At 43.9% G+C, this 27,363-nt stretch overlaps 1 protein-coding gene across 1 annotated transcript; it reads right to left on the bottom strand.

The window, feature by feature from the left end:
• Positions 1–234: 234 nt before the first annotated feature.
• On the bottom strand, positions 235–5,090 carry LOC119406662 (DNA-binding protein Ikaros). Its single transcript, XM_037673392.1, has 2 exons — positions 4,919–5,090; positions 235–827 (listed from the first exon to the last, which is right to left on the bottom strand). The coding sequence occupies exons 1-2, from the start codon at positions 5,088–5,090 to the stop codon at positions 235–237; spliced, it is 765 nt and encodes a 254-aa protein (XP_037529320.1).
• Between the last annotated feature and the right edge of the window lie 22,273 nt (positions 5,091–27,363).

The following is a 27,363-nucleotide window of genomic DNA, read 5'->3' as shown; positions in this document are numbered from 1 at the left end:
TGCACAATACCGCGTGAGTATTCATGTACAATAACACAGTAATAGCTGCTTGTTAAGTGCGGTACAAGTACAGACTAAATTGCTGTTACAAGATGGACTATGGTTTCCGCATGTATCACCGAGACTGTCTAGCTTTTCAGGACACGCTAACTCGGAGCTCCCACATTCGGACACCTTTCCCTCTGGATAACCGCAGAAAACTGTCGGTGTAGCCACTGGCTTCAGGCTACTTCATCACGAGATACTCTCGCTTGCGTGCCGGAAAGTCATGTGGTCCCGCAGCACAAACTTGCGCGTGAAGCTCTTGTTGCAGATGGGGCACTGGAACGGCCGTTCTCCCGTGTGCGTTCGTCGGTGGTTCACCAGCGTCCCCTTGGCGGCAAACGCCATGGGGCACATCTCGCACTTGAAAGGTTTCTCGCCCGTGTGCGTGCGCATGTGGCTGGCCAAGTTGAACAGCGTGCTGCACGTCGTCGGACAGACGGGGCACGCGTGACGCTTGCGGTTCGCGTGACGCCGCATGTGGCTCGTTAGGTTGAACTCGGTGCTGCAGACGATCGGGCACAACTGGCACGGCCAGCGCCGCTTCAGTGATGCCAGAGGTTGCTGCCGATGCTGTGGCTCCGAAGGTGCCGTCGAGACGTTCGGAAGGCCTGCCGCGCTCCAGCTTAGCCGGAGTTCTTCGACAATGTCGTTCTGGTCGAGCGTGCCACTGCTTTCCGAGGTGGTGTCAGTCCTTAAATGTCTGGCCCGCTCATTGCAGCCACTGAGACCTCGGCTTGACTGAGCCAAATCTTCAGAAAATGTACATGGCAGTTGTCCCCAACCTGCAAGATTGAGAAACAAGCGTTCTAAAAAAATGCCATTGCTTGAATCATGATACACAACACCCCTGGACCGCGGCAAGCAATAAATAAGTATAAGCCCCTGCCTTTACTAGAACATAAAAAATATACACAAACTGAACATGAAGCACAAAAGCACACATCGCCTTTGATAGCGGCAAAATAAACATGATAGACGGAAGTGCTCAAATATATTCCCTGGTAAACTGAACAGCCCAGGGATATCTTGCCAGCTTTTGACCAATTCAGAGGAAAACTGCGCTATCGAAAATTCTGACGAGATAGATTTTTCAAGATTCCCATAGATTCATCTTCCACTTGTCTAAAGCAGCTGCCCTCGTTTCCATTACATTCCTTTTTTTTTTGTCAAGTAAAATTCGTTTAGAGAAAAAAACAATCCTAGACTAAGCAACAAAAGGATGCCTGGTATGACACGAAGGGGTGCTAGCCGACTGCTCGAATGGGCAATGCCACTGATGCTATATTAACTTTTCGCACCCTGCCACATGCATGCACAACAAAAAAATGGTGCGTGCTACACGAAATCCCATCACATAATTGTTACAGAATATTGGCTTTTAATTTGTCCCAATTTTCAAACAAATCATTAAATGAAAGATGTTCCCTGCCTGGACCTGCGTGGAACAAGCGAAATGATATGTTGGTACAACTGAAGTGCATGCAACTAGCCGGGGCCCCCTGCCAGATGTCTGCTGCAGTTTCATACACAAAGAGGATGCATCCTCTCATTTGCCACAACTACTGTATCGACAATGCCACCCACGTAGGTGGTGACAAGACAGGATTGTTGAGCGAACTCTGTGAGAAAGAAAAAGATGCATACTCCCAAGTACCCACGTCTGTGATCGCAACTAAACAATGTTCTCCATATAGTAAGACATACTGAATGCATCATTTGCCACATTTGTCCTAAATGCAGATACCAATGTTCTATCTTACCTGGGCTTTACTTACAATTTTTGAGGCAAGAAAATGGAATGCCTCGTGAATATACATATGGTGAAATAGCCTGAACAAAGGCCCAATGGACTGTGACTTCAAGCCATCATTGCTGTTGCCTAAGCAAACAATACAAACCAAAAGCTAGAGTAACAATTCTTTCTAGACCTGTGCGAATATTCGGATGCTTCTAATATTGTAAGAAATATTAAAGTAGGTCTTCAAATCTGTTTTGACACAAATTTGATATTTCTGAAATTTCAAGGTATGCAAAATGAATGAATAGCTATATTTTAACTTATGTAATCCACCTTAAAAGGTAGTTTCACTGCAGTATGGGCCTGCTCTACTGTGAAACTGCCTACTCAAGAGAAATCCGTGCTACCACAAGGCACACTGCAAGGTTAAGTGTGCACATTGCTTGCACCTCAGTTTCTTTTTCTTTTTTTTTTTTAGAGTTTGAAAGCCTGTTATATTGGCTTATACGAGCTAAGTATCGCAAATTTTAAAATTTAACGTATTTTACCGCTTATAACTTGCCCGCTACTACCATTCAAATGCTGCTGCTATTCGAATTCACTTCAAAATTATTCCTAATTATAATACGCTCGGACTTCGCTTTGAAGCAAAAAAAGTGACATTTGCACAAGCCTAATTTTTTCATTAAGGGATAGCTATATGCTTTGAGAAAAAGTGACACTCATTTGCTGCAGGGCCTGACACAAGCTTTTTTTATGAAGGAACCGTTCAAGGGAAAAGGCTGTTTGATATTGAAAACCAGAAATAATAAAATGTAGCATACAAATACAGTACATCCAAACTACATTGTCAAAGAATAGCTCAATACAAGGGATATGACAAATCGGTGACTTTAGGCAGCTGGAAAGGTTTCCATCACGGCATTCATACCAATAAATAAATAAATTTAAAATAAATACATAAGCAAATAAACCAACGAACCAACTCAAAATAGATATAAATAACACTTAAACTGTAATCACCAATGGCTGTTGCTGGTCAAGAAAACTAATTCCCAAACTTCTCAAAAACGAGCATTCTAAACAGAACATTAGCGACAGGCAAAGGTGGTACAGCAAACTATGCACTCCTCTAACTTGTAAACTTAAAATTCAAAGCACAAAACTACAAAAAAGAACGTGAACAACAACCAATTAGTGAAAGAGAAAATCTGTGCAAGCACTAAATAGGAGTATACAATCACTTAAAAAAAATGTTGCCAACACTCGATTTAGTTGCTACCCAGGTTTGCTTACGAACACCACACACACCATAGCGCTATGGGCATTGAGCTAATTAATAAACAATTTGCATTAACATTTTCTGTGATCAGAACAGACATGATAGGTTCTCAGCAGCATTTTAATTCGAATCGTTGGTTGCTCAGTGGTGCCAGCACAAAGTGGGCCTAGGTAACAGAAAAATTAAGTGCCACCAATGATATTTCAATATGGTTGTCATCTTATTATAATCACCAGTAGTACAACCTGCAAGCAATCTACATTAATAAATTGCAACAAGAACACAGCAAACAACTCTGTCAAGTTTGTGAAGTTACACAAGCATCGAATGTTAAATGTAACCTCACCCTTAAAGGTTCTAAAAAAATGTTCACTCCAAAGATTAATGCCTAAAAAAAAATATTAAACTCAAATATAAACATACAGACCCAGCACGACAAGCAAGTAAAACATTATACACTTGTAAATGTGTGGTAAAACAATTGTTAAAATATCACAAAACAAATCAGACTAGAAATTCCATCTAAGCTGCCTTTGTAAGTACTTTGCAAATAAATGAGCCTTAATATGTAAAATAGGTAGCTTCAACAAGTGTGCCATTTGCAGAATAACTGCTGAAATGAAGAAACACATTTATCACTTTAAACCCCACACCTGCACTGCTGCACATTCAACTTCACACTTTCACACAATCTCATTTTTCTTTTCATACAGAAATGACATACGACACTCTAAAATGCATGCCCGAGGAAATATTTCGTTGAATTTGACACACAGCACACTTTTCACCATCACCTTTTTCACATCATTTCATTTTTCACATCAACGTAAAGCCCGATGAAAATCAATATTGTGCTTTCAGCCTCAAAATGCATCCACAATGCACTTTCGGTAACACTATAGTTTGTCTACAGGCTTCCCAGAACGTGACATTACGGCAGCCACCTCAGCACAACAGTGACATGCCACATTACCTGTTTCACTGCTTTCTACTGAAGCTAGAACACAAAACTTTTACGCAACTTCTTTAGCTCGAATTTCCACCATATTACACTCAACACTTTCACTTTCCTTAGGTGCCCTAATATATGCAGAACCACATGAGAAAATCCACAACTGGAGTATTTGGTATTGCTAAACAAAAGTGACTCACTTGCTCAATAACAAAACTTAGTCCGTATAAACACTACTTGTTGCAGGCAAAACGCAGATAACACGCATATCACTCAAGCACATGCAGGTGACAAATGACACATTACGCATGATACTCTCTGATATGGCACATAAGGTGTTTCAACTGGCTGAATGACTCTGCACACATTGCACAATCAAATGCTTGAACTGGCACAGTGTCACGGTGCGGCTGGAACGTTTCGGTGGGCGAACAGCGCAGCACGCCATTTTGACACTTGACAGACTGTTCTCCAGAAAAAAAGTGCCAGTCTTCACATCGCTGCTGACCCTGAGCAGCTGCAATGACGCTAGACTTTGCACAGCCCCGACGTGGTTCCGATAAAATGTCAACCGTAGCTCGCACTCTCGAAAAGCCGCCTCGAAGTTCCGACACACATTTGCCGGTCTTGAACCACCTTTTCACAGCATTGGCATGGGAACGGCAGCCAGAATCCGGAACTGCACAATGCACCAAATGGAAGATAATACCCTCGACTTAGGCAAGCTGCTTCTCAGTTGGAACATGGCACAAGCAATGCCAAATTTGGTGTAATTAAAAGGACCCTGAAACGGCTTTTGAAATTTTGTCAGCGTTTAGGCTACATTATCATCAAGTCATTTTCACCTCAAATTAAGCAATGCACCATGTATCAAGGCAGCTACAGGCAATTACAGTTATACCCTCCTCGCCACTGCTACGCCTCTTCAACTCATTGAACAGCCAGCCATCGCTGGCGACCAAAGCGAACTCGACAGATTGAGCTCTGTTAAGTGCGCCTGGCAGCGCGCCGTCTCGCAACAGAGACGAAGCGCGTGGAGTGGTTGAGATCTGCTCCACCCGCTGCTGCCACATTATCAGCCGTTCTTCTTTTAATCTCATGTACGGCAACAATCTGCAAAGGTATGCCGACAAACGAAAAGTATTTCAGAACAATCACTGATAAGCGTAAACTCAGGCAATATGGTTGTGTCCTTAGGGGTGAAGTTACAGCTACAGACGCGTGGGTTGATCTGATAGTGAGAGCCCGACGCTCACTGCAGCGACATGAAGCAACTCCGCTTGCCAGATGCCTTACACGATGTCGCAGCTTTACAAGTCACCAATCACCAGATTTGTGGCACACAACTCAGCTCATGCATTTTGCACTTAAATGTGCAGGCTTAACTGCCCAGAAACCTCCAGAGTGGTCAGATTTGCCTGTGCATTTCTCTCACACTAAAGTACTATGTACTGCTTGGCAATATTTCATGCATTATGTGCACTTTCTTCACTACACATCATGCTAACTAACTTATTGTAAGAAATACTATGTTACGCTTATATGTGCAAGCCATTTAGCGCTGAAAACATTCAGGGCACTTTGTTAAAGAAATGCATGCAAGACACACAATTCGTAGTTCAAGGCCAACATAAACATCAAAGGACAAAGAAATTTTCTTAAAATGTAATTCTGCATAATGGTATGCCATGTCAGATGAAAGGAAATTGCGAGCTTTCTTGATAACCAAACACCGACACTACCTGTGATTGTTACAGTGCACGCTAGGGCCCCTTAAACAAGCAATGCAAGGTGACGCTGCAGTTCTTATTAATGTAGCAACTGTTTTGGTCTATCATTGCAGCAGTTAGAAACTGAACAGCTTGAATTGATGCAAAAGGCAAGTACTGCACTACTACGAGTTACCAACAAAATACGCTGCAAAATGTTATCCATGAGTGACATCGGCTGTCACAATGAGTAGCAGCATGGGAGGCAATTGAGCGAATTGCAATGAGCATTAAGACCTTGAAAATGTCCTGCTCTCATGTGGCCACCATTTGTATCATCGCACAGTAGGTTCTTTAGATACAATGCCGAGGATGGCAGTAGAAATGCCATTAAAATATCTAGGGTGCTCTCTTACTTGCCAGCATTACTTTAGGAAGTTTGGAGCCCTTGGATCATCCACAATGAAAAACAAGAGAGCACAAAATATGCTAGCTCTACTCCTGTTATATGAGTACTGAATCAACACATAAACCTTGCTTGTCAATTATGGTTGCAGCACTTAAATGTTTTTAGACAACAGCATACAGTAACATGGAAGTACATTTGAGCATGGTTTACTAATTGCAACTGCCTTCAGTAAGTGCACCATAAAATGTTCCGAGTCGCAAGAAACAATCTGAAGCAACAACAAAAAAAGACAAGGTATTTAGATTCTTTAAATAAACATTTAGTGCGGTTAAAGTTTTAGTGCCCTAGTAGCACAGCAATAACAAATGTGCTGAGCCCACAAAAAGAATTACATGCTTCAGGTACACAAAATAATTATCAGCTAGTGACAGCACACAAAACACTGACACAACAAAACTGAATTAAAAAAATGCACACTCAAACACAAGATGCTCTTCCGCAAAATTAAATGTTTCCAAATGAACACCAGTATATGTATCTTTAACCAAAACGCTATTCTGAAAGAAGCAACAGAAACAGCTTAGCATCCCAGCAACATAAATGCTCCAACAATACTTCAGATTGAGCAGATGCATGTACTATTTACAACTGACAGTGCAAATAATAAAGCCTTACAGCTACCCGTAGACATGACCATGCTTTCATTATCCTATGCCATACAACATAAACCTGCAAGTCGCATTTTTTTTTCTTGAACAGAAAAAATTTGCCAGATGCAAGTAAGTCGAAGCTATGATAACAAGATCTTAAAAGAGCCCTGCAACATTTTTACAGTTAATCATTGAACTGACTTCAGTAAAGAAGTTTACTGCCTCGCGAAACAACTGCCACAAAAATTTTTAGCACCCACCAAGTACACGTGGAGTTACGGGGATTCGTTGCACGCTTTAAGCACTTCTTTTCTTTCATGCCAATGAGCATGCTGAAAGCTACGCAGTGGCAGATGACAAGGGATCGGAAAGAAGCTATGTTCGTTCGTCAGCACATGTCATGACCTTGAGCCCTTTCTTTCATTTTCTTTCTTTTTTTGAATGTGTGGCTTACTTTCATTGTGGTCACGAGCGCACAGCGCGAGCACGTTGCACGGCCTCCCGAGGCAGCCGAAGTAACTATGCTGCTTGCGATGCTCAAATCAGCCAATAGCCCTGGACTTTGTGGTTATGAAATGGTCTTTTCAGATCATGGTATCATTTGTCGAAAGAAGAGTGAGCAATTTCTAGCTGACTTCGAAAATGGTAAATTCCAGGCCACGCGCTACGCTATAATACATTTGGCTCACACGTTCTTAGGAGCCTCGACTACAGATAGGCAGCATTTTCTGACCATGCTCAAAAAGTGTTGCAGGGCCACTTTGGGTCACTGTGGGTCACAGGCAAGAACTACATCATGAACACACACTGGTTAGACATGCCAACAACATGCCACAGTTAAACATCCTTACAACAAAGCCGCGTCTGACATGAAAAACGAATTCGTTACGAGCGAACACATACTTTATCTACTTCATTATAATGACAATTCACTGTATTCACTTTTGTATCGAGGTTAGACTGTTCTGCTAATGCGCATTTCTTTGTTGCAAATCATAAACAAAACAATGAACATTTGAGTTAGATATCAAAGCAATACACCCAATGGAATGCTCTGGATTAACTTTAACCTTCACTGTTTCTTTAACCTACAACAATGCATAGTACACAAGTGCTCTTGCAATACACCCAATCAGAATGCAAAGTTGGTGTAATCTTGCAGTTTCTTGTGCCCAATTCCATTTTTTCGTATCATCCTCCGGTCATGATGAGCCAATCTGGATAATGATGAAGGCAGAGCACCATCTGGATTCCTGATAAAGCATGGAAATGAAAAAAAAAATTGGAACATAATTGTTCCTTAGATTATCCCAATCACATTGCTGCATTCAAAAGTAACACTCATGAGCTAATGCACAGTTTAACACCCAGCTTTTGGGATAATATGGCAAGACCAAAATGAGGACAGCCTGCAATCCTTGCCCAACAAATTACACAACTTTAATATAGCATATGGCAGCACACACCGGATGAAAGGATGACGTGAAACAAAAGAAGATACACAAGTGCTTGTGTATATCCTTTTGTTTCATGTCGTCCTTTCACCCCGCGTGCACTACCATATGCTACAATGATTAACCAACTAGCCCCCCAGTACATTTTACACAAGTTCAAGACATGCAAGCTTCACCCCTATGCAGTGGCATATCAACTTACTCGTGAGTGGGAGGCAAGCCTCCTTCACTCTGTTGGTTGTGTGCGCGCGTGTGTACACACATGCACGTACTCGCACACAGACACCTAGACAGATAGAGAGATAGATATGCATGTACACGACCGACAGGGTGAAGCCTGCATGTATGTAGTATGTATGTGTGTGTGTATACATATATGTATATATATATATATATATATAGACAGAGAGAGAACTTCATTTGCACTCAATATGATGTGATTTTTTGTATACAGAGAGGGAATTTGCTTTTCAAAACTGTTGTGTAAGATCAACGAAGAAGCTGCACAAATAGATTGTGCAGGCTGGGCTGCCCTATGCATGCAACAGTACAGCAGTGTTTAATAATATTATGGAAAAAGTCCAGTCAATTTTACATAGCATACTGTGACAACCATACATATGCATGCTACACATGCAAAACCATTACAAGCAATCTTTTTTTATAAATTAACCAAACAACTTTATGCATGATTATAATTATGCTGATGGGGACCATCCCAGTAGTATAGGTTTGTATCATTCAATGAAATTTTGTTAATGCTAAAAGCTGCTCAGTAACAACTGCATTTGCTTACTTTCTTACTTGCAGGTATCCAGGTTTAAACATATGTATTATATTTTGCCTTGTTTGCTCCTATTCAAAATAGTGTTTCTAGCACATTATTGCGATAGCAATTATATGGAGACACTCGGCGGACTTCTGCCATTGCCGTCATGTCCCGGATATATATATATATATATATATTCTGCGCAAGCACTGCGCTAATGTTCATGGTGGTCTACCCATTGGTAGCTAGCCACTTAAAATGCTTGCAGTGGTACAGATACAGCGGATCACGAGCTCGTCATTTAAGCAGTGCGTCCCCACTATAGAAGAGCCCAAGGTTCAAGACTCATGGAAGCAGCCACCCAATCCTGGAGGTGAATATTACGTTTCCCAAGATATGTTTGTTGACGTTGTCTGATACTTTCGTTCAGGTCCACCAACAGCCACGCAACCAGCTATAAGCAGCATGGCGACTTCAGGGGCTCTCCACTACAGTTGTAGGCGCTGAGCCGTGTCGCTGCCTGGGAGACAGAAAACAGTGCCTCTTCATCAAGAACCACTACTACTACAGTTGTAATTAACTTTTCAGCGTGCACTCACGTTTACAAATACATTTTCTAGGCTCTTGGGTGCTTGGCCTTTCATTTGACACAAAAAAACGACGGCTGAAAATTTTCGCGTCAGTACACCTTTAATATAATGTGATAACAGCCTCCTAATGCCTTTTAGCGTAGCAACAAGAAAAAACATTTAACAGTGCTGCTCTTCCACGCTTCTCGGGTAAGGTGGTTGGAGGGCCATGAAGCGTCAGTGGGCGGGCGGTGTCTCTAGAGGGTGAACCGAGTTCCATAGGTGCAGCGGCCCTGGTGGCGATACCAAGGGCAAACTCGTGAAGACGTGCGGTAGCCAGTGCACGGTGGTTCGACGACACGACAACAGGCGCGTGGCGACCTGCTTCGCCGGGTACCCGCGCTTCCTGCATCGTCTACGTATTTGCACTACTACGTGTGGTTTAGCCGTGCTCAATGCACGCTACCCATGCAACGTCTATGTGAAATAGTATGCCAGGCAAAGGGCCGAACCCGAGAAAGGCCATAATATAACATAATATAACGAGGACTGCGACATGTGAAACCAAAACTAAACCCCTGTACGAAAGTGCTTCTTGAGGGCCTAGTTGGTGCATAATGATAAAAAGTCAGTGAGCGCAATAAAACACGCAACACACAAGGAAGATACAGATGGGACGGGCGCTACTTTCAACTGTGAAAGTTGCAAGTAGCGCATTTAAAAGTAGCACTCGTCCCTAGTAATCTTCCCTGTGGGATGCATCTTTTCTCGCGCTCACTAACTTTTCACCCAGCACGAAAGAGCGACAGACCAGCCATTAAGCAACGCTGTTCGTACTATGCAACGCTGTTTAATACGAATAGTGACTGCCTGGCATTGATTTGAAGCTTTGCGAAAGCGCAGCAAGGTCGAGAAATTGATATCGGCATACAAGCTTTTCCCCGCGTGGAAAAAAAGTGACAGGCCTTTCCGGCGTCTTCCACTGCTCCACGGTGCCCGAACATACACGCAACACGACGAAGGGCCAACACCACAACCACATTTAACACTTATCACCACACGCAAACTGAAAGCAATAGAAGCACCACAAGCTGCATTGTGATGTTATGATTTCGAGCGACGCTTGCATCAGCCAGGGCGTGCAACCGTATTTGGTCAAGTACGTGTTTATAGTAAATAATATACAACTAGGAAACGTGGTGGCAAAAAAAATTAAACAAATATTTTAGCGAGGTTAATTGCTACTGCTGCATCTACTGACGCCATGCAAGTAATTTGGCATAATGCGCGACTGCGGAAAATGAAAGACCACGAGCGCGTGAAAGTGAAGGGCGTGAAGCCCGTTTGCGCGCGCTGCTCTGATGGCGCGGTTGGAAACGTTCGATTTATGGTGCGTTCGCGATGTCCGCGGTGCCGAACGCAAGTGCCGGCTTCCACTGCAGGAATAGAAACAACCGGGAATTGTGTGCGACTGAAGACACGAGTATCCTTTGTAAATCTGCGACGCCGGCGGTGATGAAATGGTCTCGCTGTGCCTGCATCGAGATATCTGCGCGCCCTCGAACGAAGATGACAGCTCGAAGGAGTCCGAAAGAAACCACTTTATTCTTGCAGTCGTGTCAGCGAACATCCGCCGTGAACAGCACGTGTTACTTATTAATTGTTCTTGCTTCAGTGACACTTAAACGCCATGGTTATTGCTGCCAATTAACGCGCGATCTTTACTCTGAATGTGATGTTCGTCAGGAACGTGCCGCGTACTTCTCATCAAGGAGCGAATGACTGATTGCTGTGTGGGCTAGTGTCATGCGCTGCACTTTCGATCAGTCCGATTAGTATCGAAATATTTCTTGGCGGCGATTGGCTCCTTTCCGAAGCTTGCTCAGGCCAATCGCGACCAAGAAATTGGATCGTGATCGGGAGTGTCCCGTGTGAAACCCGTAATACAAAGCAAAATTTCTGCTTGTTGGTGTGATATGTGCCCATTAGGTAAAAAAAAAAAACTAAAGAAAAAAGTCCTTGATCATTGTATATAGTGCGCAAATCTGCTGATATAGGACCAAGAGTGCTCGCTTAGCTGCCTGCGTTCACGTTAAGTGTCACGGTGACCATTTTTACCTTCACATTATTCTAGGTGACTCAAGCATGTTTTCAGCCCCAGGAAACATAAATCTAACTCGAGCTCGTACACTGCACCAAATGAAAACTCAGGCTTGAAACATCAACTTTCCTTTCTAATTAAAAGTATGGCGACAGCAGTAGTGTCAGGGTTATCCTAAAGTCCCTAGATTTTTCCCTGCTCTTCTTAAGTAGCGACAACTGCCTCCTCTCTCAACCCCCTCTCACACGCAGTTGGCGTCAGCCGCCATGTTCTTCCTAAACTCCGAGGACAGAGAAACCGCGTAAAGAGTGCCGGACGGCTAACGTCTGCTGAGTGCCGACAGCGTTAGCCATTCACGACTGTTGACGGCAGCATAAGTGCAGACAATCAAATACGATCCCAAAGGGGCTTAATACCGCACTGTTGGGGCTCAACGCGCAACTTGTCGGCATTAACCGAGTCCGTCCGCAACATTTTTTTTGGCGACACCTGCTACGTTGTATTGCACCAGGCAATAATAGGTGGCAATTTCTGAGCGATGTACTTGTAGTATATTGGCCATGTGCCACCCTGTGTTTCGCATATGGCAGAAACGTGTGTTCCGCCGCCTCGAATATTAGAGCAACGCATGTATTGCGCTAGCACGTTTTAGAAGACCCGAGTCTTCGCATGCACTTTACGCGTAAAAATATTAGCACTTCCAAATGCATGCTCTTCACAGCGAAGACGTGAACACCATTTACTTACTTTTCTTATCCTACGGCTCACAGCGGCTGAAAACATTGTTGTAAAACAACGTGATCAGCTATCTGCGCGTATTTAGGATGCATTCAGCCATCACGCGAATCTGGAAGCTTTCTAAATAGTATAGATCAGTGGTTCTCAAATTGGGGACCACGAAGCCATTTTTGGGGGTCCGCGAAACCTATCCACCAAGTTCCTCGGAGTTCATATTTATTCCAAGGCTTTGAAAGCAGGCACACAAACAACACATTACTAACACCTACTTAAGTAGCAAGCCTTGTGTATTTACTGTTAAAACCTTGAGGTTGTAATCAGGAGCAGGTAAAAGTCGCCCTGTTGACTGTTCGCGGGGACTTTAGTTTAAGGTAGCCAAGGAAGTTTACTAACTCTACATACATCGATATAAAATACTGCGCATTCGTTTAAGTGAGGTCGGGGTAACAGCAGCTCCCATCTTCCGAGAGCCAGTTAGTTATTTTTGTCTGCTTGTGGTTAGCAATATATAAAAAAATATGTAAATTTAGAAACTGCAGATACACTTACACATGAAGTTCGTAGGGCTACTTTCACTGTGAGTTATTGCAAAATAGCTTTCACATCGATTATGCATATGTCATGAAAGCAGATCCTTGCAATTCTGCGATGGAAGGTATGCGCCGTATTGTTTCAGAAACGCAAATGATTCCAATACACGAGGCAATTCTTTAATACCGCTAATGTGTGGAACAAAGCCTAATGCCACTAGATCTTTTTTTCCTGCAAGGCGAGCTGTGAAGGCACCACGAGTGCTATGAAATGCACATCTCCCGAAGCGACAGTCGCGCTATTAATTATGCCGTAATGGATAGAGGTGAACACTATTAATTTCGGCCGCATGGTATCCTTTGACGTGCGCGGATAAAGTAGAGCACAAAGTTTTTTTTTTTATTAATCCCACTGGGCTTCTACCGGCAGTCTGCCACAGTGGCCTGAATCTAGCACGAGCCTTAGCGGAACATAGGCATCTATGTGCTGAAGGTGGAAAATATGCTTCGCGCTAATACTTTCTAAAAGGCGCTCGCAAAAGATATGCATAATCAACGATCTTAAATGTGTCAAAACTGAGGCGCTTACACGGGAGTGCGAACAGCCGAAAGAGAATGCTGTCTCACCTGGTTTAGAAGAAAAGTGATACGTTTGTCTTTCAGCGGTTTTGTGGACCGGAAAACATGCAACTTACCTCACACAGCTTGCTGGACTTCGTAGGCTTGAAGTTCTTCCGCCCTATTCTGTGCAGCCACGCTTTACGCCTTGTCCTGTCGTGCTTTCCAAGAGGCACAGAAAAGAGAGCCAACCCTTTTCCCAACTGGGTGGAGCACCCGTAGGCGCAACAAGCAGGCATTTACGAGAATGCTCGTGTCGACCGCAGCGAATCCTTTGCACAGGCAGAAGACAGCGGGAAAAAGCATGCGCAATCCCCCGCGTTGCAGCGTGTATGTGCCTGCGAGGTCCGCGACTCTACGGACTCTACTGCACGAGGCAAACGGGGGAACCAGCGTTAGGAAGAACATGGCTGCCGGAAGCCGTTTTGAACCGGAAACGAGCAGCACCCCATCACATTCGCCGACGGCACATCAATGGTTTTCACTACTTAAGAAGAACAGGGGAAAATCTAGGGACTTTAGGTTATCCTGTTACGTATAGCCTACTTGCTTTACCTTGTAGCCAGTAATTCTTCAGCAATCCTTCTATTATGTGCATGTTAGTGTTTCATGAAAAAGCTTTCTAAGCTGTGTGAACACTTGAGGCTGAGTAGGACCTTGAATAAGGGACCACTCATGCTTGCAAATGAAGTTTACAGTCGCTGATTACACTGAAAGAGTCCGTTTGACTTCATCAGTGACCATCATGTCTACTTGTAGCATGCTACCTGACTACACAAGAGTTCCTTGAAATCTTGACAAAGCTTTAGTGCTTATGCACCATTAATAAATGATCAAGCATTGCAGAAACTCAAAACAAGCGTTATGGTACTATAAGCGCACAAAATTAAAATGCATACAATTCGCGAGATGATGATTGCATGGTCCCAGACAGCTTCCACTGTCTTAGAAATCAGTTTCCAAGTAGCAGTACCTTTTAATTTTGCTTGCTTATTTATGTTCAGGCTTTGGGTGGACCAGTGCACAAGTATATTGACCACCAAGATGCCCGATCATATATTCTTTCCATGTTTCTATGTGTTTTGATACTTTCATAAGAGCTGAACTGTTTTGCTTGCACCTTCAATGTGCTCGCTCTTCCCCTCACTCCTCTCTTTTTGTGTTCCAGGTTTGCACATGCATTCAACAACGGCAAGATCCGGTTCCCTAGTGACTGTAGTGCCGCGTTGAAGTGCTGTTCATCGTGCGCTTCTCTTCACTTACTGCATTGTCCAAAAAACACTTAACCTGTGTGTTATAGCTGTGGCCAACATAGATGCAGTGCAAAGCCTTGCGTGCTTACAGTTCATCTCCTTGTTAGCCACCTATTTAAATGAAGCAAAGAGACCGCATAGTTATTCTGACAACTCTGGAAACTGATTGTGTTGTTACAGCTACTTTGGCCTCACCCATACGTGAGCAGGTAGCGCAGAAAACAGAGACCCGAGACGAGCACTAATGAAAAGTATGGTCACAGTAGCGCTTATTTCGTGTCTGTTACTTGTTTGTGTCTTTGTTTTTTGTGCTACCTGCTCAAGTATGAAACCCTGCAAACTCGCCCGGATCTCATTTCACTCATATTGCACAGCATGATCACAGTCTTCAGTGGATGTTGTTCAGTAGTTCACTTGGCATCTCTAATTGCCTGTTTTGTCTGAGATAGCTTACACACAGGAAGAATGCCATCATATGCATGCCTTATTGTTAGACAAGTAAGCTGCTGTAGTAATGTGCAGCTGGGACAACATATTGCGAGATTCTTTTTACAACTTCTTGCTGAGCAAGTTGGTGCATGTCTATGTTGGGCACCATTGAACATGCATTTGGGCGGACGCAGGAAAAGTTTACGTGGACCAAAGGGCGCAAATTGCTCTCTTTCTAGCCACATGGTGTTTTTTTCTTGTGTTGGTCCGACTGTATGAGCAACAATCCCCACCATATTGCAAGAACAAACTCGGTTTTTGAACCCTCTGATAAAGTAAATGCCTGGAGTTGGGACATTTGCCCGTATGGGTCCTTTCATGCTTGCATACATCCAACATGGCTATCCTGCTGTTGGGACAGCGATGAACGAAGAAAATTAGTCCGAAAAAGCGTTGTCTGTATTGACGAGTGTATTGTCACAAGTTTCAACGGTCAAAATGAACACCACTCTGCCAACTTTAAACCTTTGGTTTTCAGTTCAAATCTGACAGCATGTTGGCCAGAAGTGGGCATTATTGCGAGCACAGAAGGGCCTGGATTGAAAATGCTGTATCTATACACAAGTTTCTTGCTTCATTAGTGAAAATATGAATGCACTTGGCCACACACTTGCATACCTTATCATTTTTTGTCCTCACCCGTGCACTATTTTCTGCCACCTGTTAGGAATTAACATTCTGAAAAAATTACATTCACTAGTATAACATTCCAAAATGTGCAATTTTGCAAAATTTCAGCAATAACAGAGCAGTGGTGAGCACGTAGTCTCAGTGCAGTTAAGGTATAAAATTTAATGACCAAGAGTTTGGTGAATTAACGTTCTCACTTTGATGAATAAAGTTTGAAAATAATTCTTTGCAAAAAGTTATTTAGTGCTCCTCCAGTATTTCTTTAATGAGAATGTCATTTGCAGGTCATGTGCTATTATCTGTGTTGTTTTTAGCACTCTTTTAATTTTATTCAATATTTAGCATAGCACCACATTTAACCATTGCTTGTTCATCCTGCTCCCTTATTTTATCTATTGCATTAAAGGGTTCGAATTCATCATATGAAAGGTGTTAGAGACGTACCATGTTATAGATGCTATCAGAAAGGGAATGACTAAGCCACACTCTTTTGTTAAGTAAAAGTTAAGTGTGAAAAAGTGCTGGTGATTGCCCGAGTGATGATGTATCCTGTGATCGACATGGTTTAGGTAGTCCTACAAGCATGCTGTCGCATCCTGTCAAACAGCCAATTTCTCATGAGTGGATTCACACAGTCACATATGATCTTTGCATTGCCATAGGCTTCGACAGCATATTCTTGGAAATTCCTCACACTGTAAAGTATTAATTTAGTTTGTGCCAAGTGCACGTGTGTCACTTGCCGCCGGCAGAGAACGAACCTGTGACCTTCGAATAACGCGTACGATGCTCTACCACTGAGCTACGGCGGCGGTCATCCTCCCGTCCACTTTATGGGGTATATATATGTGCATTTAAACCTGGGAGTGTTAGTCAGCGCCAGTCGCAGCCATGGCGGTGAGTGTGGAACACTCTTTTTCTGCCTGTTGGCGTCACGTAGCACGTGATCTTTTTACAAGCTGGCAGCTGACCTGTGGCAAGTTACCTTTCCGTCCACTTTATTTTCTTCACACTTTATCCTAATTACAACGAATAGCATCCCCTATACTTTCTTTGGCATTATTGTCTGCTAGTTCTCATCTGTATACCGAGAATTGCTTGTGCCAGTGTTGTAGAAAAGAAGATTCAGTGCAATATTGACTACCCTAACCATACAGCCGCTGCATGCGTTCCCACTACTGAACTCAATCTCTAGTGCTGCACAGAAATTCGAGAAGTGATTTTAGCTTGCAGTGACAACTCCCTCTTGCCCTGTCCACTTTGTTGGGTCTGTGTTCTTAACCTAGTGTTTATAGGCATTCCCAAATTGTGACAGTTGTCTTACTGCTGTCTTTGAAGCTAAAAGTGTACGGAAACTTGAGAAAAGGCTAAGGACTGTGCGGCAAGTAATGAAATAAAAATTGTAGCCATTATGTCAGGAGGCAGGAGGACAGCAGAGTAGATTAGAGAGCAAATAGAGGTAGCCGAGGTGCTGGTTGACATTAAGAAAAAAATTAAGAAAGGAAAGCTCGTTAGAAAAATTTAAGAGTACAGCCTGTTAGAGCAACACTGAGTACAAGTTTCAAGTTTATTAAAAAAAAATCGCAGTATATATATTGAGGTGCAAAGTTTTCAGAAGAAGACCCAAAAGTAAAAACTGTGGGAGGGCCTCCTATCAGAATTGGAGAAAAAAAAAATTTTAGTAAGCACAGGGAATAAATTAAATATACGTTCACAAATATAATAAAAAATATATATAGAAAAACTCAATATGGGCAACACAATAACCAATTGAATAGACGAATTAATGCGGTGAAAGCAGGTATGTTCAAAAACAGTATAAAAAACACTCGGCAAAACATCAATGAAGGCAATGCAAAAGCGGAATGGTACAATAAAGCAATGAGAGTATGTATGTTCAGAAACATAAAAACACACGGCAAAACATCAATAAAGGCAATGCAAAAACGGAATGGTATACTAATTAAAATGACGAGAGCATGTATGTTTTCAAAGATGATCGAAAACGGTTTAGTGATAACGTTTTTAAATTGGGGTTTAAGGTGTTCCAAATGGAAATTGTGCTGAAACAAGCAGTTTGCTTGTCATAATTCGTAGCAACTTTCGGTAGCAGAAAATTATTTGACAGAGCAAACCTGGCCGTATTCTTATTAATGAATTGATGAATTGGAAAGGCCTCAACAGAAACTTGGCGGTTGATGACTTTATGCAGCAAGACCATCAGACTAGCTTTGTATGTGCAAACAACAGGTAGTACACTCAATTTTAGATATAGGGGCTTGGATGATGAATGGGGCGATGTAAAGGTTAAAATTTTCACAAAGGGAGGGAAGTGCAGTTGAGGATGGAAAATGGTGCAATGAAATTACTTTGAAGTTTGAAGGCATAAAATAGAATTGACTTGCACAAGACACTGTCACTTTGCATTGGAAGAGGCCGTGATCATGCAGTGGTCATAAATGGGCTGCCATTGGTGATAATGACAGCTAGCTCCACTCATGTCTTGTTCAGTTGTCTCCCATATAACCAGCCGCTGTCACCATTGGTGGCGCTGGCTAGCACATACTGAGGTATATCTATGTGCTATGCCATAGATGGTAGACAGTGGACGAGGGAAAGAGGTATAGTTGCCACTATAGCTAAGTTCGGAGAGTGCAATTTGCGTCATGTGAATGTTGGTGGTCTGGCTTTTGCCAGTAGCAAATTCTTGCTTCTACTTTTGATTTTATTGTTTTTTATTACGTTTGCATTTCTACCGACTGTCTCGTTCACTCTATTACATTCATTCGATTGATTGTCTGTTGACTTAGTATATGGATGATCCTTGAAACCAACTTGTTCAAATCATGTTATTGTTGAAATAAGTCTCTCCAGGAAAAATGATCTTTCAGAAATGAACTAATCTCCAGCTGGTGCAGTGTTTTAAAATGAGGAAGCTTATGGGAAAAAGGAAAAAGAACATCTGTTGGCTTACCTGATGTCATACAGGCTCATGGTTTTTGTTTTTTATGCAGTGAGTGAAATGAAGTTTTCTATTAAACTGTAAATGTGGAGGTAGCTTGTTTCACCATTTTATTACCTTAGTGTAAAGTTACACGATTAGTTCGAACCAAATGGCTTCAATATTGACAGAAGATACATAAGACTTCGAATTTTGGCTGTAAATACTGTGCTAAGCAAGAAGCCTTGGTTCATTTAGATGTTCCTAATAAAACTTTAGGTTTGATTTTTAATGACATTTTTATTGCAAAATATTGTGTGCAGAATGGATACCTTGTGTGAAGTTGACATCACATTCCTTTTTCTTGCTGCTTATGGCCAATTCACATGCACACTGCTTGCACAGTTCTCTGTCAGCGATTGTCCAACATGAGTGCCTCCCTCTTCTCTGCAGTGACCGCATCGCGGAAAATCATGCCACGATTGGTACCTCCTTCTGGCGCACAAGGAAGCGGTACAAGCAGCAAGGTGAACGCCCGCACTTACTGGGTCGATGCCCAGGAACAGAGTGGTCCCTGCAACTTACCACAGCCTGGGAGGTTAGTCACGTACAACATTTTATAGGCACATTTCCTCCACAGCCTCGCTTCTTAACTTTCATCACCACTGCACGCTCATTCAAGATTACGGTAATGACTCAGACAGTGATACATCTGTCTCCCACCAAGCAACAAACTTAAAAAGGGAGATGATGGATTCTCCTCCTATTGTTGGAGTTGAGCAATGGTTAAGTCGCACTACCGTGAGGTCTTTGCCTTCCTCCCATAGGTGTAGGCAGGGCGGTGCAAAAGGGGCACTTGCCCCCCTCAAGCCACACCGGCACTTGCCCCCCACCCAAGCTATGCCAGCTCTCCCCCTGTCCCCCAGCCACGATGCAACACGGGTTTGCACCCCCCAAGGCAAAATCCTGTCGACGCCCATGCTTCCTCTGATGCCTTTTTCATCATTGGTTGGACTATTTGTATAGTCCATTTTGCTTGACCATTGCTGTAGTGGAGATCGGGGGTCATGTCTTTGCCCCAGTCACAAAAGAGATTTCTGGGCTCCGTACTGTCAAGTGGTTACCCCTGGTCCTTGATTTCCTTTCACCAGCATCTTTTGGACACAGTTTCAAAAACATAAGACATCTTAGTACCTTGATGTCTGGCAGCCTGCTTTCAGTTTTGGCAAAGGTTTTCCGTTTTCTGACTGCTGAAATTTCCTCAAGTACGTCTAGATCTTGTCGTGGCCTTAACATCAGTGGTGGCAGGACCTTATGTTGGCGAGAGTCCAAGAGCTGAGCTGTTTGACATCTTGACCACACAAAAAAGACGCGGACAGGAGGAGGTACCGTCGTACCTCTTTCTGTTCTGTCCTCGTCTTTTTTGTGCGGTCAAGATGTCAAACAGTAAGCACCAACTAGGTCAAACGCAAGTTCTCCTGAAGAGCTGAGCAACAGGTTGCTTCCAGAGCGAGGCTATTAGAACTCATTAACACTTATGTACTTTTGGGGCACCTTTTCTTTGTGCGTTGTGATGTTCCTCTTTCCAGTGTCTTTAATGCATGGTTATGATGTCGATGCATCTAATCATGGATGCACATTTTTGCTTAAAGAAGCACTGATGTACGAAATTTTTTTTTTCTGTGTGTTACCTCTATGCTGTATTGACTAGGTTATCGTTGAATAATCACTAAATGAAGTACATGCTCCCAAATGACATATGGTTAATGCTAGCGTCATCAGTTATGATCAGTTCTGGCATCCCTTGATAGCTTAGAAGACTGTAGGAATGGGCGTGTCAGCACTCTGTGTCCTCTCTTTTGTCCCCTCCTGTCGGCTGCGCTGATTTGCACTCACAATCACCTTGATAGCCCTGCCCTAAATCATAAAAAATTGGTGCTCCGTGGACTGTGGTGTTCCCAGCTTATCAGATGTATTCATGTGCATTCAAGCTTTGGCAGAATTAAGGAGAGCACAGTGGAGCTGTTTAAGCTCGGAGAATTAGTCATGAACAGTAATTATCATCATCATGAACCGGCATGCACTCTCTTTGTCCTCGTCTCCATCTTCTGCTTCACTCCCAAAACACGTGCGCCTATTTGTCCGACGTGGGATGCGATAACTTTGATGGGCGAGGGAACAAGTACAGAGAAGCAGAGAAATTCTTGGCAAAGCGGGATTTGAACCTGTGTACCCACAAGCCGGAGGCAAGCATCGTAAGCACTCAGCTATCCAGGCACGCTAGCGAAGCATAGCATAGCCTTGTGTAGTATTGTATAGCAAGGGGGTGGGAAAGGAAAGTGAGTTTGAGGAGGAGGGGAGAAAGTGAAGTATAACATAGCCTTGTATAGTATAGAATAGCAAGGGGGTGGAAGAGGGAAGTGGGGGCGAGGAAGAGTGATGTGAGGGGGAGAGTAAAACATAGCATAACCTTGTATAGTATAGCAAGGGGGTGAAAGAGGGATGTGGGGGCGAGGAAGAGAGGTGTGAGGGAGAGAGTAAAGCATAGCATAGCCTTGTATAGTATAGCAAGGGGGGGAAGTGGGGGCGAGGAAGAAGGGTGTGAGGGGAGAGTAAAGCGTAGCATAGCCTTGTACAGTATAGTGTAGTGAGGGGGTGGAAGAGGGAAGGGGGCAAGGGAGGGAGATGTGAGGGGAGAGTAAAGCATAGCCTTGTATAGTATAGGAAAGAGGTGAATGAGGGAAGTGGGGGCGAGGAAGAGAGGTGTGAGGGAGAGAGTAAAGCATAGCATAGCCTTGTATAGTAAGTAAGCAAGGGGGTGGAAGGGGGCGAGGAAGAGAAGCGGGAGGGGGAGAGTAAGGCATAGCATAGCCTTATATAGTATAGTATAGCAAGGGGCGAAGAGGGAAGTGGGGGGCGAGAAAGAGATGTGTGAGGGGAGAGTATAGCATAGCCTTGTATAGTATAGCAAGGGGGTGGAAGGGGGCGAGGAAGAGAGGCGTGAGGGGGAGAGTATAGCATAGCCTAGTATAGTATAGCAAGGGGGTGAAAGAGGGAAGTGCGGGCAAGGAAGAGAGGTGTGAGGGGAGAGTAAACGATAGTATAGCCTTGCCTCTTCCCCCCCTCTTCCCTCTTCATAGCATAGGAGTAAAGCATAGCATAGCCTTGACACCAACTTTAAAAGTGCCATTCAAGATACGGTATTTTGTTAACTTGTATGTTCAGAAAATGTATTATTGCACACTTGTATGTATTACTGCACACTTGTATATGTATTATTATGTATGTATGCACACTTGTATATGTATTAACCACTCCTTTCTGTAATGCCCTTGGGCTCTGAATGAAATAATAAATAGTATAGCAAGGGGGTGAAAGAGGGAAGTGGGGGCGAGGAAGAGAGGTGTGAGGGGAGAGGTAAAGCATAGCATAGCCTTGTATAGTATAGTATAGCAAGGGGGTGGAAGATGGAAAGGGGCGAGGAAGAGAGGTAAGAGAGGTAATAATAATATCTGGGGTTTAACGTCCCAAAACCACGATATGATCGTGAGAGACGCCGTAGTGGAGGGCTCCAGAAATTTCGACCACCTGGGGTTCTTTAACGTGCACCTAAATCTAAGTACACGGGCCTCAAACATTTTCGCCGCCATCGAAAAAGCAGCCGCCGCGGCCAGGATTCGATCCCGTGACCTTCGGGTCAGCAGTCGAGCGCCATAACCACTAGACCACCGTGGCGGGGGAGGAAGAGAGGTGTGAGGGGGAGAGTAAAGCATAGCATAGCCTTGTATAGTATAGAAAGGGCGTGAAAGAGGGAAGTGGAGGCGAGGAAGAGAGGTGTGAGGGGAGAGTAAAGCATAGCATAGCCTTGTATAGTGTAGTATAGCAAGGGGTTGAAGAGGGAAGGGGGCGAGGAAGACAGGTGTGAGGGGAGAGTAAAGCATAGCATAGCCTTGTATAGTATAGTATAGCTAGGGGGGAAGAGGGAAGTGGGGGCGAAGGAAAGAGGTGTGAGGGGGAGAGTAAAGCATAGCCTTGTATAGTATAGTATAGCAAGGGGGGAAAGAGGGAAGTGGGGGCGAGGAAGAGAAATGTGAGGGGAGAGTAAAGCATAGCATAGCCTTGTATAGTATAGTATAGCAAGGGGGAATAGGGTAGTGGGGGCAAGGAAGAGAGGGGTGAGTAAGACATAGCATAGCCTTGTATAGTGTAGTATAGCAAGGGGTGGAAGAGAGAAGGGGACGAGGAAGAGAGGTGTGAGGGAGAGAGTAAGGCATATCATAGCATTGTATAGTATAGCAAGGAGGGAAGTGGGGGCAAGGAAGAGAGGTGTGAGGGGGAGAGTAAAGCATAGCACAGCCTTGTATAGTATAGTATAGCAAGGGGGGAAGAGGGAAGGGGGCCGAAGAAGAGAGGTATGAGGGGGAGAGTAAAGCATAGCATAGCCTTGTGTGGTATATTATAGCAAGGGGGTGGAAGAGGGAAGTGAGGGTGACGAGGAGGGAAACAAAGAGGGGAACGCCACCAGCTTCACTGTATCTTCATTCTTCGCACCACTAGTGCATAGCTGCCTCAATTTTTTTTAAACCAGGGCCCCTCTCATGGCTGTGGCAGTATCAGTTGTGGGTGACACAAAAGGCTCGTACCCTTCCCGAAATTTGCATTTGCCACAGGAGACCTAGCGTAAGATTACACCAGACATGCCTGCCTAGGGTAGCCGAATGTCCTCCTCCTCGCGGGGGAAAGGGAGAGCATAGAGATACCCTAAACTGCCTGCCAAGTGCCAGTCAGTCAGTCAGAGGCATGCCGTCTCTGAAAAAATTCATCGCTAAACTCTTTAGCTTTGGCTTTGTTTTTTGCTTGCTGGCTTGCCTGCTGATTGAGGTGTAGGCAGAAGTAAAAAAATAAGCACACTAACCACAAATACACCGGGTTAGCTAGACGTCATAGCTACCTAGCATGATACTGGCTAACAAGTATATAGATGAGTAGAGGTGTGTGTCCGTGTTCGCAAGTGTCATGTTATAAGCCATAGCCAAAACCAACTAGCCTGGCTGTCTATGCTTGGCTAGATGTCCTTTGGCATGGTCGTGATGTACTTGGCGGAAATAGCACACAAGTTGATACCTTCGAAATGACTGACCACGTAGGCTTCACCAGATTCCTGAAGGGTCGTCATGGCAGAACTCTGGAAAGAGAGGTCCACTTTTAGCATCGAGCAATTTGCCCCGCCAGGCACTGAAAGCCTGAAAGGCATCTCCAGGCGCTAAAACACTACAGCGGCAGCAGCTAGAACCACTGTATACCGACAACAGAGTGAAAAAGAAAAAGGCGCGCTGCGTAAGCCTGTTTCCTGTGGCGTCAACAGTACTCACGAAATGGACTGTATATCACAAACAGCCTGAGCAGCCACTGTTAGTCGTAAGGGTGACGACGCTGTGAGGTGCTTACTTACACTTACATGAGCACTTGCACTTAGATTAAGATCATGCTAAAATATTCAAGACAATGCTCGCCACTGATACTCCGCCAAAGGTAGCAATGCAGGAGAATCAAACACAAACCTTTCATGCTTGAAATTTTGGTGTCAGTGGTCCCTTAAAACACAAGCGCACTTACTCATAATTCAGAACGGTAGCGCAAAGAAGCACACAGCAACAGATCAAGACAGGCTACCTGTTGCTGTCTGTGTGCTTCATTGCACTACTGTTCTGAATTATGCACTGCCAACTAGCTCATCAGTCTGTACTTTTGGCACTTACTCATTTGTGGCAAAAAGTATAGACAGTGCATCCTTTCCTGTACTTTTGCCATAGTCAGACTTCTTGCGAACTCAGTGTGAGCCTCACGAGCCTTTACTGTGTCGACGATTTTAGTTTTTGCGCTGGCTTTTGTAATCATAGTACGAACATCAGGGACGAACTACCTTTGATTATTGCATGCCCAAGATTGTGGCTGCAGCAACAGCCACTGCCGTATCACAGTTGGTGGTCATTGGTTCAGCTCCTTCCAGCTGCAACTTTGGTTTTTTTGTTCTGTTTTCATTTGTTTCAACTTTACTGTTTTGCACTAATGCAGTATAGAAAAGTATAAATTTATTTTACACTTCCCTCGTATTAACTTTCTGTTGGCCTCGTTTAATTGCGACTAACAAAAACCAGCTTTTCCTTTTCCACTCATTTAATTGCATGTGAAGTGAGATGTGCATATCAATTCTTGGCGCTTATAGATATTTATTTGGTAGTTCAATGGTTGTGTTGCTTGCCTTTTTCTTCCTCTTCAGAAATATGAAGCAGCACCAACTCCCTTCTCAGTTTCCTCTGGTCTCATTATGTTTTGCACAGGTCTTGCTAAAACAAAATTCAGTTGGTAAAGGTGTCATTTATTGGAATTGGTAAAGGTGACATTTATTGGAAATTAAAAGCCTTGCCAATCTGGTGGTTTATGCAGTAGTGCATCACCATGGCTCGCCAGTCTTGCCAGATAAGTTCATCGACCATTTTCTGTGGACCATGCTGGATATCTTTCAGGACCCCCTTTTGGAATATGGCGAAAAAAGGTCTATCAAAGTTGGTGAAGCGATAACACAGGCACCTTTGCGCCCATCACCAGGGGGCGCAATGTTGGCATTGGAGGTGTTTTTAGAGGGGTACTGACACTAATACAATATTTATTAATCAGAGGCGTGAGTTCGGGAAAGGGCTGCCATGGCCTCCCCCCGTAAACTCTTTCATGGGAAGTCCTTGATGAAAACATCTCGTTTGAGTTGCATATTTCATAAAAATCTCTTTACTGGATCGATATATGATTATGATATACGATATATGATGATAATGCGTGTTTGAAGGCTTATTGTAGAGCACTGATTATGTGAGATATTGGCATTAAAGAGGAGTGATGACATGTTCGAAAAAGCTCATTTTACGCCAACAGACTCGTGAGTCGACTCACTCAGACTCAAGTGAAGCCGCGAGTCTGAGTGAGTAAGTCTGAGTAATATGTTGTTGAGCCCCGCCACGGTGGTCTAGTGGTTATGGCACTCGACTGCTGACCCGAAGGTTGCGGGATCAAATCTGAGCCGTGGCCGCTGCATTTTCGATGGAGGCAAGAATGTTTGAGGTCCGTGTACTTAGATTTAGCTGTACGTTAAAAAACCCCAGGTGGTCGAAATTCCGGGAGCCCTCCACTACATCGTCCCTCATAATCATATTGTGGTTTTGGGACGTTAACCCCCAGATGTTCTTATTATTAATATGTTGTTGAGTTTGAGTCCGAGTGAGTCCGTTTAAGCAAAATTCCAATGAGTCTGAGTCCAAGTGAGCCCCCAGAGCAAAATATATTTCTTGAGTGAGTCTGAGTGAGCTCCAATTTTTTTGCCGACCTATTACTGTGACTGGACGCTATAAAAATGCCTTTAAATCATTTGTAACTGTCGCTCGCTCAAGCAAACGAGGTTTCCAGCTATGATATGTGGGTCGTTAGTTACTTATTGGAACAGAAAAACAGGATGAGATATTTTTGAGTCAGTGCTCCATTAAAGAAAGCATAAGCATTTCACTGCCTTAGTGGTAAGACACGTTTGCATGCTTTTATGTAATAACATCCACGTTGCCTTTGCTGTCTGCATGCAGCGACAGTCCCCGCTTGGCCAGCAGCCAGTCACGCAAGAGAGGAAACTTCAAGTGCCGCTACTGTGGCCGTACTTTCGTCTACATGACACCCTTCATCGCCCACGAATACGCACATGCCAACGAGAAGCGCTTCCTCTGCAACTTTTGCCCCCAGGGCTTTGTCACGCGCCAGCTGTTGACTGTTCACCTGCGTGTTCACAAGGATGAGATACTTGCCAATGATGACGCTGTACCGTAGGAGTGCACTGACGCAGTAGCGCCATGGCTTCGCACTTCTTAAATTTGTGGAAGCAGCCTCTAAGGGCAGTAAAGCCATTCTCCTATTTAGACAAACCTTTAATTGTGCTATTTGCTGTAGTGATCCAAGACTGGCCAGGGTTCATCGTGCCATGTTGTGTACCGACGACAACCTGCTACGTTGGTGCAAGTGGCTGCGCACTCTGTTTGAGTGCGCAGTTCTGCTGCTTTGTCCTGACTGCTGTGTCACCTCATGGATTTGCATGGCAGATTTTCGTTGATTCACGTACATCTGTCATTGAATGCCACCTGCTGTCTTTTGCACACGATTCTCTTGGTCACTTGATCAGCAGAAAGTGCAGATGCACTCTGGGAGTGGTTTGTTGCGCAAAGTTTCTCAACGGAACCTCCTGAGTTTAGCACCTTTCCTCGAGCAGGAAGGTGAGCACATGAGTGGATTACGCTTTTTCCAGGACTAGTGTCCCAGTTCTTTTGTAAGCTGTCAGTCACTGTGCGCAACCTGAACTGCAACTGACAGCATCTGCTGTTAAACAGTGGCACTACATGGCAGGTGCGAGCTGTCTCATCTATGAAAAATTTGGAGACAGCTTTACGCAGGGC

Source organism: Rhipicephalus sanguineus, chromosome 10, assembly GCF_013339695.2.
Source record: "Rhipicephalus sanguineus isolate Rsan-2018 chromosome 10, BIME_Rsan_1.4, whole genome shotgun sequence".
Taxonomy (NCBI): domain Eukaryota; kingdom Metazoa; phylum Arthropoda; class Arachnida; order Ixodida; family Ixodidae; genus Rhipicephalus; species Rhipicephalus sanguineus.
This window is presented reverse-complemented; position numbering and strand designations above follow the sequence as displayed.